The 14,143-nt window shown below is 40.9% G+C and overlaps 1 protein-coding gene across 3 annotated transcripts in view; it reads left to right on the forward strand.

Moving 5' to 3' along the window:
- POLD3 (DNA polymerase delta 3, accessory subunit) overlaps positions 1-9,310 on the forward strand; it is a 46,957-nt gene extending 37,647 nt beyond the window's left edge. For all 3 annotated transcript variants that reach the window (XM_055423669.2, XM_055423673.2, XM_088843188.1), the window contains 3 exons: positions 1,579-1,688; positions 2,785-2,863; positions 7,089-9,310. In XM_055423669.2, coding sequence (XP_055279644.2) covers positions 1,579-1,688; positions 2,785-2,863; positions 7,089-7,291 — 392 coding nt within the window. In that variant the 3' untranslated portion in view covers positions 7,292-9,310. The remainder of the gene's footprint in view (positions 1-1,578; positions 1,689-2,784; positions 2,864-7,088) is intronic.
- Positions 9,311-14,143: the final 4,833 nt, after the last annotated feature.

Below are 14,143 nucleotides of genomic sequence, written 5' to 3' on the forward strand. Positions count from 1 at the left end.
TCAAGCTCCTGTCATGTTCCAGCCTCACAGTGCTGGTTAATAGCTGTACCACTTTGCTTTTATGTTTCTATTTCCTAGAGTTTATAAAGTTTGGGGGCCCTTTTCATACTTGAAGTGTGTAATTTATTGTTTCTTTCTGGCTGTTGTTCTACTTCACCTCTTTAGGTCATTTGGCCTTGAACTCTCCACTGTCATAATTTTTAACACTGACCTAATGAATTGGGAGAATTTCAGATCCAAGACTTGTGCTAAGAATTTGAATACAGCCAGGAGATTCAGGGAGCAGGTGAGGCTAAGCAGCTCCCCAGTCCCTTGACCAGCAGTTTCTTTGCGGTGATTAAGCAATAGGTCAGCTGAGGATTTTCACTTCCCTTCTTATGGGCCTTAAACTAAGACCACTATTTCTGGAACTGTTCAAAATGATGGGATCCCATTGGTGGTGCTCTCTTTTCAGGTGGTACCACTTCGATAGCGATATTTCTCTCCTTAAAATATTCTTTTCCTGCTGATCATATTAATGAGCAAGTCTTAGTTGTTAGGGCTATAATTGTGATCATTGTTTCAAAGATGATTCCACAACCCCATGGTTTATGCTGTTCAATGTCAGCTGGAAAATTTAAGTCTAACAGACATCTCAGGTGATTGCAAATAATCCTTAAATCAACAGTCACAAAATCATTGTTACTATTATTTATTGCATACAATAGAAGTTCAAAGAGATTTTTTGAAAACTTGCCCACATTCATATTCTAGGACCCATATTGGTCTGCCTTAGTCTTTATTATTAACCCAAGTGTTCTCCTTCAGTATGCTTTTAGTGACATAAGCATAAGGAATGATGGATGTGTTGGTGTGTTTCGAATGTAGTTGTAATGGAGTTGTAGCTCTTCAGTTGAAAGGTGCTCACACTTGGTATAATCTGAAGACTCTCTCCACTTAACTTGATCTTAAGAAAATGTCTGTCCCTGAGTGGTAAGCAGCATGGGATAGTTGAAATAATCAGGCTGTGGAATCAGACTGACTGGGGTTTAAAACCTGCTGCCTCAGTTGCAAGCTCGGGGCCCCTGGCAAGCTAATCAACCTCTCAGAACCTCTGTCTACCCAACTCTAATGTATGAATGATAGCATTTGTCTCTTAGGTTTGTTGTGAGGAGAAAGTGAAGTAATGTCAGTGAAATAGACTACACATGGTAGATAATAGCAGTGGATATTTTTAAAACAACTGCATACCCTGACTTATCTATAAAATTAGAAGCCAGCTAAGATGATCTCTAAGGTACATTCCAGCTCTAATAATTTTTTTAATTGGACTATAATTGCTTTATGATGTCAGCTCTAAAAATTTTTGATTCTTTGATTCTCTTTGTATGAAAATTGATAAAATGTGTATTTTAAAGATATCTGTCTACTTATCTATATATTAATAGATAGATATATAACTGCAGAGTCCTTGGTTGTCATGAATTACTGCTTGCAAAATGCCCTTTGCTGGACATGGAAGTGTAGAGAACCAGTGGAGAGGGCATTGTCCCAGACACTGCCGTAGTTCTCTTATCTAAGCTTGTTCCCTTATTTCAGTCATACCCGACTCTCCTGGAGCTTATGAAGCTGAGTCACCATCCCCACCTCCTCCTTCTCCTTCTCCTGAACCAGTACTGAAGACTGAGCCGGAGCCTCCTCCTGTCAAGGTAAAACTTTACTGGGCTGTGTCCTTTATTGCCCAAGGATGAAGCCACTCTGCTGCCTTAGTTCTCTGCTCTGCACTTCACATGTGGCAGTAGCTGGCTCCTGTCTCATCCTGCTCTCCTGTAGGTGGTACAGAATATGCATTCCTTCTTCTCTCACAGGAAGGGCAAGTTTAGCCATAGGGCATCATCTCAGGAATGCAGCCGAGGTCAGTCCTGGGGGCTCTTTAGTTTTTCATGACTTCCAGTTTCAGAGCAGCTGTGTGTCCAACTTCTGCTGGCATTGTGCACAGTTAAGTGTAGCAGAGTTTGTGAAAGAGTAGAACAAACAACTTATGTGTGTTTGTTGCTCTTCTGGAAAAGGGCTGCAAATGGGGAGATGCAGTTTTCAGTAATCTTCAGCTGGTCTTGTCTGCATCTTTGAGTGTAAATAATGGAGGATTGAGAAAGATGGGTTTTTTTTTCTTTCTTTATGATTATTAGTTTTCCTTAATTCATTGACTGTCATTTAAATTTTGCACTAAATTCCTCATTCACTTAAAAGAGAATGGAGTGAAAGACCAGTGGAGAGAAAAAGAAGCTGGTATAAGCAGAACCTTTTTGATACTAAATTAGACAGTTGTGATGCTGCAGTGTTGAGGCTGAACTAGCAGGTATCCACCGCAAGGGTGGATGCCTTGGAGACCTGCAGTCTAGGGGCTTTTCCTGGGCACTTCCAGTATCTGCTGTGGCCTTCCATTAAAGCCCTTACCGTAGTGGTCTGTTTTCCTTGTCTCTCTCCTCCAACTAAGGCCATTGTCCTATTGATCTTTTTAACCATGGTGCCTACTCTTTCCAACAAAAGTTTGTTGACTGAATGAACACAATTCTTTGCTCAGCATGCTGCTGCTTTTCTCACAATGAGGTATCAATGAGCATAACTTGTCTGTGGTTGGGCTGGTCCCCTAAAGGGAAATTTGCAGATACCTTGTTTAACTTTTTATCCTCATAAAATATTGGGCGGTGATTGTTAAAAGATCAAAAAGTTTTTGTTATTCTTCTCTACAGCTTGGTTGGTTAGTTTAATATTGTATCCTCTGATCTTCCTGTGACCTTTTAGGGCTCCGATGGAGAAAACAAGAGAAAACGAAAACGTGTGCTAAAATCTAGAACCTTTACAGATGAGGAGGGCTGCATGGGTAAGAAAACATGTTGGCTCCAGGGACAAAGTCCTGACCGTAGAGAGCACCTGCATCCCTTGCAGAGCAGGGTGCCTCGTCCCCAGGTGATGCCGTGCTGCTCGGCCGTGGCCCACACTGAGTGGCTGATACGGGGAACGCTGCAGCTAGAGTACCTGCTTCCTGTCTGGTTCATACACTTGAGATCTCGGATAAAAGTTGCAGCAACTCTAGTTGGGGAGTTTCTTGATCTGTGACATGGAGGGGGAAATAGCCATTTTGCCTACATGTGAGATTGTTGTGAAGATTCACATGAAGTAATAGATTAAAAAAAAAACACTTTCAAGATGAAAACCACAATACCAATTTTAAGTATTATCAAAGACACTGAGAAACAAGTGGGGTTGTTTTGAACATTTATTTTATACATTTGAACTGTGGAAAAGAGGCTCCTGCAGATGATTAGACTCTGAAGAGAGTGTCAGGAGTCTTCTTTGTCTTTTGTCCCATTTGTTCTTTAAGGGGTATGACTTCTATATCACTTCCTGTGTGTTTCCTGTTTTGTAAGTCATGTTAGATAAAAGCATGTTCCTTTTACAGAGATCTAGAGGGAAAATAGAATTTGGGCTTTGAGTCATCACTTGAGTCCTGATGAAATGTTCAAATCCTGGTGCTATCTTTTGTGTTTGTGAAGAGTTGTGGGTTTAGGCTCTTTAACCTCTTGTTAGTGAGATGGCCCTTAAGTGTCATTTCTTTTTTCCTGTGTCACCTGCCACACCTCAGCTCTTGTAGAGAAGTATTTTTTTCCCTTTCTTGATTTTCCTTTTCTGGTTCACATTTTTGTCTTAAAAAGATTTAATTGACTATGAAGAATCAGCTTTTCCAAACAGTGTAGTTGTTAAAACTAGTGAAGACATCTCATCAATCTTGAGCCTCTCCGGGTTCCCTACCTCACTCATCTGAAAAGGCCTCTGCCATTTTCATTGCCGCATATGCTTGGGGAGTAAAATTGCTTACACAGGAAATTTTTGTCTTTGCAGTGCCAACTTTCTTGTGAGCCTATGAATTCTGGACTTTGGTCTTGTTTTATTTGTTTTTGCTTTCAGTCTTCTAGTCATGAATTTCAAGTCTCTTGGTTTGACTGTTAGTGGTAATTTATGTATTTATTATTGAATTTTTAAATTCATTTTAAATTTAAGAGAGCAGAAGCATCAGTGCTAGTTTTTTCCTCCTGCTACCCCAAAAGAAAAGCATCAAAATACCTTTATAAGAGTTCATTGGGAATTTGTGGCTAATTACATATTGCTTTGTTCAAAACACAGTTCTCCAGTTTTGGCCAGGTATGGGATGTGAACTTTTTTGTACTCCTGTCTCCAGACAGGACTGTTAAGAGCCTTGGATGCAACAATGAAAACTGTGCTCACATAGCACATTTTTTTTGAAAAGTTTTTATTCCAAGCTCAACTTAATGAATCTTGGCTCCTGTAACCAACAAAAGAGTTCTGCTTTCCTCTCTGTGCTCAGACTGTTCCAAACGTCAACTCAGGGGGCTTGTCCTGTCCTGTGCTGGATAGCAGTTATTCTGTAGATTTAAAAAGCTGATCTTTCCCCTCTGTAAGTTCATTGCAGGGACTGGGGAGTTGGGCCCCTGAGATATGTGTGGGGTAGACTTCTGGACAGGGTAGATTTATAAGAGCAAAACAGTTGAGTGGAAAAGAATTCTGTTACCCCCACAATCTGGGCCTTTTTTTTTTATGGCAGCCCAGAAAAGTGGCATGTTGTTCAGCTAAAATAAAGGTCCTGTATTTTTAAGTTGAAATCTCCTTTGTTCTGTAATTTGAAGTAGCTACAGCTTTGAATATAGAAATGCTCCTTTTAGCTCTTAAGGGCTATACCAAGTGTTCTGCTTAAGAAATTCTGTTGATGCTGCCCTGACTGATTTTTAACTCCTTTAAGCAATGGATTGCACAGAATTGGCAATGAGACAGCCAGTGGTTAGTCATGAAATAATGAGCTGATTGATGCTGAAGTTTAATATTATGGACATGCCACCAGTTTAATACAGAATATAGCTTATGGAGGAGCAAGTTTTGTAGTAAGTCCTGTCTTTTCTGTATGTGTAGATGGCTCTTCAGACTTGCCTGATTTGAGATATTGAGTAAATAACAGCTCATAATTTTGTTCCAACAGTTATGTAGTACTTTGGCATCAGGATGGGGATGATGTTCTACAATCATAATTGTTGCACTATAGGCCTACCATGGAAGTTCTCTAAGTAATCTGAGAGCAACATTTCTTACATTTTGCGAGTATATACATTACTTGGAGATCTTGCCACATTTCAAATTCTGATTCAAGTAGGCCCTGGGGGTAGGACTTGAGATTCTGTGTTCTAATAAGTTCATGGGAGATGCTAGTGCCTCTGGTCTGGGAAGCCTTAAGGCCACCAAGAATGCTCAATATATATTTAAAACTTTTTAGTGTGTATTTAGCCTCCAAGTTGGCAGGAGTCAGCCAAAGTGAATTCTAGGCTCTTGAAAATAATGATAAATCCTAGGAACTCTTGCGGGGTGGGGGTGGGAGGATGACTGTTAATTATGCAGCCTTAATAAGAATAGATGGATAAGGTGAAGGAATACTCCACTGCTAGACCCAGTTGATCTCCAGTATGGCCAATTGTGAGGGGAAAATATAGCATTAAAGAGAGCTTGCCAAAGATTACTGGATGTATTTGTACTTTCTCTGAGGCAGCAAATGACCTTTTACAGGGAAGCAACAAACAGTGATTCTCAAGGTGTGGTCCCCAGACCAGCGGCCTATCAGCATCACCTGGGAACATGTTTAGAAAAGCAAATTCTCAAATCTGCCCCAGACCTACTGAATCTAAAAACTCCGGAAATAAAGCCCAGTCAACCATGCTTAAACAAGGCTTCAAGTAATTCTGATACACATTAAAATTTGAGGTTAGGTAAGTGATAGACTTGGTATTAGAACACAGGTGTATTTGATTCCAAAGTCTTTGCCTCTAGAACAGTTTGACAGACATATTTTATTTGAAAGAAATGATCAATAATTGAGAGCTTAAAACTATTACTGTTCTTTAATGGGAAAAAAATACCTTTCACTTTGCTCTTTTGAATATTTATTATGCATATTAGATTACTCTGTTCCACTAAGAAAAGGTGCTCTCCGTTGTTCTTCATTTGCTGAGAAAGGGTTTAGATGATGTTGGGTACAGCTGCTGCCTCTCTCTAAAGTCACAGGAGGGTGGCATTGTACTGTTTCTTGTGGTTGCCGTGTACACTGCAGTAGTACTGAAGAACCTCGTTGGTTCTGGAACATCATTGTTGGAAGCCATTGTCTGTGCCTGTGCCCTGTAGGGCTTTCTTATAGTGACTCCTCACTCCTGTAAATTTTTTAAAAGTTTTCTGTGGGAAGAATTCAGTGGATTTTTTGGTAGGAGAAAAGGAAAAATATGCCCTTGGCCAACTAGGAGTAAAAGCACTGGTAACTTTCTCATTTTATTATCGTCTTTCCTTAAAACTATCAAGTTTGTCATCTGATTGAGTTTGCCTGAGAGAGTATCTTCATGATGTAGACCACTACTAAATCTCGGGTCACTGAGAACCAAGAACTGAACAAGGGAGGAACTAACTAATCTCCAGTTCTCTGTACTTAGGACATGCGGACCCTCAGTGACATCAGGGCAGGGCTAGCCAGGAGGTACCATGGCAGTGAGCCTAGCTAGACAGGACGGGGACTAGCAGGTCGAACCGAGATAAGAGCAGGAAAATCAGAGATGGAAACGGCAGCACTGTGGGTCAGGGAGGTGAGATTGAAGAAGTCAGTGAAAGCGTGGAGGTGGGAGCAGGTGTTTGAGATCAGAAGCAGACAGTTCTGATACAGAGTTCAGGCAGTTAGCTAGCACAGACCAAGGCCCAAATGCAGGATTTGGGCAATCAAATGATACGGGCCCACTTAAAGTCATGGGACACAGCAATGACAGAATAAAGGGTAATGTTGATTTTGAGCCACAGCTCGAGGTTGTGAGCTCAAGATACTGCCTCCTACCTGAGGTGGGATCTGATCTCCCAGCAGTATTAAGCTGCGGTGATCGGTGAGCACACCTCCCTCACTCAGTGGGACTGAGGGGATTGGAGTGAACCAGACAGCTTATTCTCTCGTGAGAGCAGTGCTCTAAATGACTCAGTCCACTCATATCCTGTTTTTCCCCTCGTTCTACCAGTGACTGAGAAAGTCTACGAGAGCGAATCCTGCACAGATAGTGAAGAAGAGCTTAAGATGAAGACTTCCTCTGTCCATAGGCCTCCTGCCATGGCTGTGAAAAAGGAACCCAAAGAGGAACGAAAGGGCCCAAAGAAGGGAACTGCTGCTATGGGCAAAGCCAATAGACAAGTGGCCATTACTGGCTTCTTCCAGAGAAAGTGAACTGCCATCTCTGTTAGGTCAGAGATGTGCTGCGGTCAAGGGACAAGCCCAGGACGTACAGACTGTCACTTACTGTGTAAGTTCATCCAGCGCCTCGCCTCACCTGTGTCAAAAGACTGTTCTTCCACCCTGTAAGGTTTATACGGCTTCTGGTTTTCAACAAAAAGGAAATTACCAGGACGCAAGAGGCAAAAGAATATTTGAAAAGCTGTTACATTCTAATGACATTTTTTGAAGCACAATTTTGACCTGTCCAGGAGAAGATTTCACTCTGAAAATAAATTGGAACAGGTTGCTGAATTATCACTGAAGCCATTAGTGGCTGATCCACTGCGTCCTCCCCATCTTTGCCCTTACCCATCCGTGTATGGCTCAGGAAGTGATCCTCCTTGTTTTGTATTCCACGGACTTGTGCAGGTATTTTTTTATCCCTGAATTTTACTGGGTGTGTCTGTCATTCCCCCACCCTCCCTTCCCCACTACCACCCTTCTGTGTGAAGTATTTTCTGTAAGTCTTTTAAATTTTGGACTAAGGCTGAAGCAAAAGTCTGCCTGTCATCCTCTTTTCCTCCATTATAAAGTACACTGACACCTGGCCACAGACCAGCATGTTACTTGTGTTCTAGCCCTTTCACAAAAGCTCTTACTCTCTAGACCTTTACTTGCAATTAGTGGTTAGGGAAAAGCCTGAGGCAGAGCACAAATAGAAAGTAATGATGTATTCAACCCCACCAGAAATTACTTAGAGTCAGCACTGATGATATTAGAGGACTTGTCATGTTGCTGACATAGGGTGTGCTGTATATTGCTGTTTGTGATTTTTGTCTCCTCTCTGCTCTCCCTTTCCCACTCTCAAAACCTAGAGAGGGAAACCCACACAGTAAAATGAAGGCTAAAAAGAGAAGTCCTTTCTTACACACGGTGTACAACAGTTAAGTAAAATTTCTCCTTTTCAAGGAACCTGAATGTTAGAAACAGCAGTTTTCCAGAAAGGTAATGAGGAAGAGGTAAAGCACCTTATCTGTCAAGTGTTGCTCCTCTGTAATTTTAACTCCCCACGTGCTTAAAAGTAGAGGTTCCCCAAGAAGAGATGGAGAGAGCCAAGTCATTGGTACATCTAAACATTTTCATTTTTTATTCGTGGAAAATCATTTATTCCAGTGAAAACTTGGAAGCAACTTCCTGTATGGCTGGACAGTGAGCTTGGGGGATGGAGGTGGTGTGGCAATGACCTTCCACAGTGAGCTCCGAGGAAAGGAAAGGAACACAGGCTCAGCTGCTGGCCTGATTCATGACTAACAGAGGAGGGATGTCTGACTTGCCCTCTTGCTCCTTCCAGCTTCGCCTGGTGTGTGTCGTAAGTGATGCAGTCAGCCATCTACTGTTTAAGATTAGGTTTGTGACTGACCTTGAATTAACAGGAGCTTCTTTAAGCAACTGTCACCCAGGCCCCTCCAGCCAGGCACCCCGTGGACTTGATTAAAACCAGAGGTTTGGGAGATGAGTCCGGCGATATGTCTACAACTTGAGAAGACAGAGGCTTAGTGAGCAAGCTGAGTAAAGGTTGACATATTCCAAACCGTTTTCTTTTTAAAACGTAAAAGGACAGAGAGAAGGCTGGAAAGGCTGAACTTAAACCTTTACAAAAAAATTTCTGGAGAGGAATCTCTTTTAAATGGTTATTTTTGTCATTGCCTCTAGTCATTTTTCTAACTAGAAATGGAAAATTAAAAAAGCAACAATCCAGTCGTTTTTTTAAAAAATTACATTGGGATCTCAAATAAAATCACATTTCGAATTGGAAAACTCTGGTGCTGGTGGAGTTCTGTCTTTGCAAGGATAATGCAAATCCTGTGATCACTGTGCCCAGTACGCTGCCTACCCTCTGAGCCATCTTTGAGTCTTGGTAAGTAGTAAGTACTGGCTGTTTTTTTTCTTTTTGTAAAAAAAAACAACAAAAAACTACCTTGTTATTCACATAAGTTAAATAAATTTGAGAAGTTGTTTTAAAACAGTGCTTCAAACTGAATGTCTGATGAATCTGTTGTTTGACAGGACAGCAACAGTGTATGCAATTATTCAAACTCTTAACAGGAAGAAGGCTGGTTTTCAGTTTATATTGTTAAAATAGCATACCCATAGTCTGAGATGGACAAGTTATTTGCTGTCTTCATCACTTTTCAGCCCTGTGGGAAATCTTAGTTTCCGCAAACCTCATTTTTTAGTTCCTTCAGAAGAAAATCTTGTCCTGATCCTGCACGTTGTGTTAGTCTGGCCTCACCGTTTGCTGGCTGTATAACCATGGGCAGATTTCTAAACCTCAGGTTCTTTATCAAACTAGAGCTCAGACAAGTTACCATGGATTGTCAAGAGTGAAGTAATTTATATACAGAATAAATTCAGAACACGTAGGTGCTTTGCAAATGATGACTTCCTTCTTGATGTCATAAATGATGCAATTAGCCACCAGCTTCCTGAAATGTTATCGAGGATATGACCCAGATGTTATACTCTTTCAAAATCATCATTCTGGCTGTAAATGTAGTCAAAGAGGGAAGGAAGATTGTTATACTGTTTTATGCAAGGTTTTAGAGAGTATATTTTCCTACTGAGAGAAAGTAAGATTCACAAATGACTGTCTTTACTATTCATGAAAACATTGTGCATCATGTCAGACTTCTATCCTGACCACTAGAATATAGAATCCTAGAAATTCTATAGAAATCCTAGCTTCTTCTACTAGTTGTCTTCAGGAACTAGTAGAAGAAACAAGGAAGTAAAATGAAATTGTAGCATCACATGGTGAGTGCAATCGTAAATGAGCATAGGGTCTTCTGAGAGCCCACGGGAGGGTGGGTGTTGGGGAAGTCTTCCCAAAGGAGAGAAAACTAAGCAGTTTTTCTGAAGGATGAGTAGGATTCTACCAGGCAAAGATGAAAGGATTTTTCCAGGCAGAGGAAGATGACTTTTAGGGGAAAATGAACTGTTAGAATTTGGGAATAGGGAGGAAAATACACTGAGAAGTGAAGTCGGGGTCTTGCTAAGGAATTTGGATTTTATTTGAAAACTGTGGGGGCCAACTGAAGAATTTTAAGAAGAAGAGTAACATTAGAAGTTGACTTTTATTTAAGCATGACAGCTGGCATTTTCTTTGATTTTGTGTGCCATATAGGGAGTATTTCTACCCATGCTCGCACATTGTGTCTCAGTTCTAGTGGTATTTAAGTTCTAATGGAATTTAAAATGTCCTGGTTAAAGTAAGACTGCTTAATTCTGGCAGTCAGGATAGGCAGTTGCAGTATTTTCCCTTGTCTTCCTGCATCAACACAGCTTTCTCTAGCAGAAGTGATTTCAAGTTTTTAAAAAGTGATTTTAAAAAACTGGTAGTTCTCCTCTGACATCTCAGCGATATGTGCCTCTGCTCATTTCCCTGAAAAAAACAGACGAGTGGAACAGTTCTATTCCTTTTCTTTGTTTCTCTAAGAAGACATTAGTTATTATACAGGAGAGAGCTGAAGAGAAGGGCCATATAAGGAAATGAAATAGTTGCTCCAGGACCTGAGTAGAGTGAGTGCATAATAACATATTTGCCAGAAACGTACTCTGTGTCAAGACTCGTTTTGGTAAACTTGTCTCCTTTCATTGGTTCTGGGACCTCAGTATGCTGTCATGCAGCTTTTTACCACCATGAAACATTCTGGGGCTGCCTCGTTTTGTTGGGAAAAGGCAGTATTGCTTTCTGAATTATTACCCTGGCGGCTCTGTAAATCAGCCCATGTTGTCACCATGCCCTCTCTGAAGGGCACATTGTACCCAAATGACTGCATTTAGGATTGACTCTTGCCACTCCCTGCTGCTTGACACTTCTCACCACTTGTATCTGTGTCCAGTTTTTTTTTGTGTGTGTTCTTAAGTGTGGGCCACCCACAGATTGCCACCCAGGCTCTTGAGCCTGAGAAACTTGGGAAGCCTTCTGATCCAAACCCACCTTAACTCTAGAATTCCCCTTCATTTCAACCCCTAACTATCGTCTGGCTCCTCCACAACCTCTGCCCTTCTTTTTTCTCATTTGCTTTTTGCCAGACTTCTTGTTTTTTGAGGCTTCACTTTGGCTTCTCCCCCCCACCCACATTTTTTTTTAAACACTGAAAGTTCTTCACGGCTAGTCTTTTTTTCAGTCCTTTAGACTTGCTTTCTCAAGGTTCTTATGTCTTCTACTGAACTGCTCTTGAAGAATGGAAAAAAATCACATTGTTCAGCATCTACTTTGGGTCATTCAAATCCAAAGGGTCACGGAGTTGTTGAATACTAGTTATATTTAGTCCTAGATAAGGTACTTGAGGGATTGCAAGAGCTCAGAGGTTAGCATTTTGGAGTGGAGCACAAGCACACTAAATAGCATTGTATAGCAGCTGAGATGGTGCTTAGGTGAGTGGAAAGAGGGACTTAATTCAGAAGAGAACCGAGATAATCATAATGGGCAAAATTTATAGTCCCAGGTAAAGAATAACAAAGGATTTGAAACAGACTGAGGGAGGTTCACCATTTTAGTGGGTTTTTATCTAGCTGTTTGAACATGACTATTTACATAATCATGGTGTAAGTGAACCATGATAAAGTGAAACCTTACTGGGGTTATTTCTGCCCTACCTTAAAAATGAGAATATTGACAAGATAGCAAGCATGTACCCAGGGTTATTCCAAAAGGCAGGATCTACATATATTGGATCAGTGTAAATTCAATTCAGTTTTGCACACACACAACAATTTTGACATACTGGGGAAGCAGGGTGCTGTGATGGAAGCAACACAAGGGAGGCAGTGGGCTCTGGATTCAAACCCTGTGCCCAGGCACTGACATCAAGTGAGGTACTCATCTTCCAAGAACTTGTTTCTTCATCTTTAGAATGAGCTATACCATCTACCCTAAAGGATTGTATTTTCAAGCTATAATAAAATGATGCATGGGCAATTAGTCCCTAGTATTTTGACATGCATACTGTGCTAAGTCGCTTCAGTTGTGTCTGATTCTTCCCAATGCTATGGCCTGTAACCTGCCAGGCTTCTCTGTCCGTGGGATTCTCCAGGCAAGAATGCTGGATTGGGTTGCCATTTCCTTCTCTAGGGGGCTTTCCTGACTCAGGAATCAAACCAGCATCTCTTATGTCTCCTGCATTGGCAGGCGGGTTCTTTACCACTGGCACCACCTGGGAAGCCCTGTTTTGACATATATTTAGCTAACACAAGGGCTTTCCTAGTGGCTCAACTGGTAAAGATTCTGACTGCAATGAAGACCTGGGTTTGATCCCTGGGTTGGGAAGATCCCCTGGAGAAGGGAATGGCTCCCACTCCAGTATTCTGGAGAATTCCATGGACTGTATAATCCATGGGGTCGCAAAGAGTTGGACATGACTGAGCAACTTTCACTTCCACTTTCAGTTCAGTTCAGTTCAGTCGCTCAGTCGTGTCCGACTCTCTGCAACCCCATGAATCACAGCACGCCAGGCCTCCCTGTCCATCACCAACTAGGACACCTACTGTGTGGCAAGTACTGTTCCAAGAATGTTGACTGTATTAGCTTTTTTTAAAAATTGAGGTATAGTTGATATACAATATTAGGTATACAATATAATAATTCACAATTTTTAAAAGTTATTGATATTATATTTTCTATATTCCCTGTGTTGTAAATCCTTGTGGCTTATTTATTTTATATTAGTAGTCTGTACCTCTTAATCCCCTCTTCCTATCTTGCCTCTTCCTCCCAGATATATTCATTCTTAATCCTTACAGCAACCCTAAGAGACTATACTGCTGGCTGTATATTAGCTCACAGTTCCATACTGCCTGATTATGATTCATGTTCATTTTTACAAGTGAAAATACAGCTAGGTTGTTCAGATCCCAGGCTGTCAGATTTGAAGGCGATCTTACTGTTCATCCAACTCAACCACCCATCTTCTGCCTGAGTCCTCTCTACAGCATTCCTGCCAAGTGGTCTTGAATCTATAAACAAAGATTCAATTATGTTCAGTATACCATACTTACTAAATTACATAGTTAGATAAGTAAACTAATAAATGTTAGGAAGAATTTAAAGAGAGGCTAGAATAAAATTTTATGATTAATTTTTAGATCATCAGGAAATTCTTCTGAATAGAGCATAGTTTGCTAAGTAATTCATTTAGTTGCTTTTAGTCTAAATCAAGAACACTGTTTTTCCTTGGAAAAGATTGTCCAATTCTTGGCCTTGCCTTTGAATTAACCTCTGTAAGAAAATCAAGAAATTTAGCATTTTTTTGCCCTATTGAAGCCATATTGAGTTCACAGGTAGTAAAGTGGCTTCAGGACACTTGTTAGCCTCTGATGGCTCTGGATTAGACCAAGGGAATCTTCCCCAAACCAGGTTTTCCTAAAAGATATATGATGATTACATAAACAGCATAATCTGGTATTGTGGGTTTGACTTTTTTTTTTAAGCCTCTCCTGGTATAGGAGATACAGGAAGCAGAACCATTTTCCTGAAACCATGAAGACTGCTAGAGTTTCCCTTGTCCCTGTTAGTTATATTCCATCTTTTCGTGTTGCTTCACTTGATCTTATTTCACCCTTGTGATAAACTTCAAGGTTTTTCTCTCCCCTGTTTTGCAGAAAGCAAGCCCAGGTCATTTATCAAATATGCTTCTAAGTATCCCAGTAAGGGGGTGGACTAAGGCTAGAACCAAGTTCTTCAGACTTCACATCATGTAACTTTTCCACTGTAGAGCAACTGCTAAGAAGAATGTGTTGGTTTTCTCATGAATGTGCCTTGAATGAATGCTTACTGATTTGCCCAACAATCATGGTGGCTGC

This window comes from Moschus berezovskii, chromosome 14, assembly GCF_049115385.1.
Source record: "Moschus berezovskii isolate FMDL1 chromosome 14, NW_MosBer_1.0, whole genome shotgun sequence".
Lineage (NCBI taxonomy): Eukaryota > Metazoa > Chordata > Mammalia > Artiodactyla > Moschidae > Moschus > Moschus berezovskii.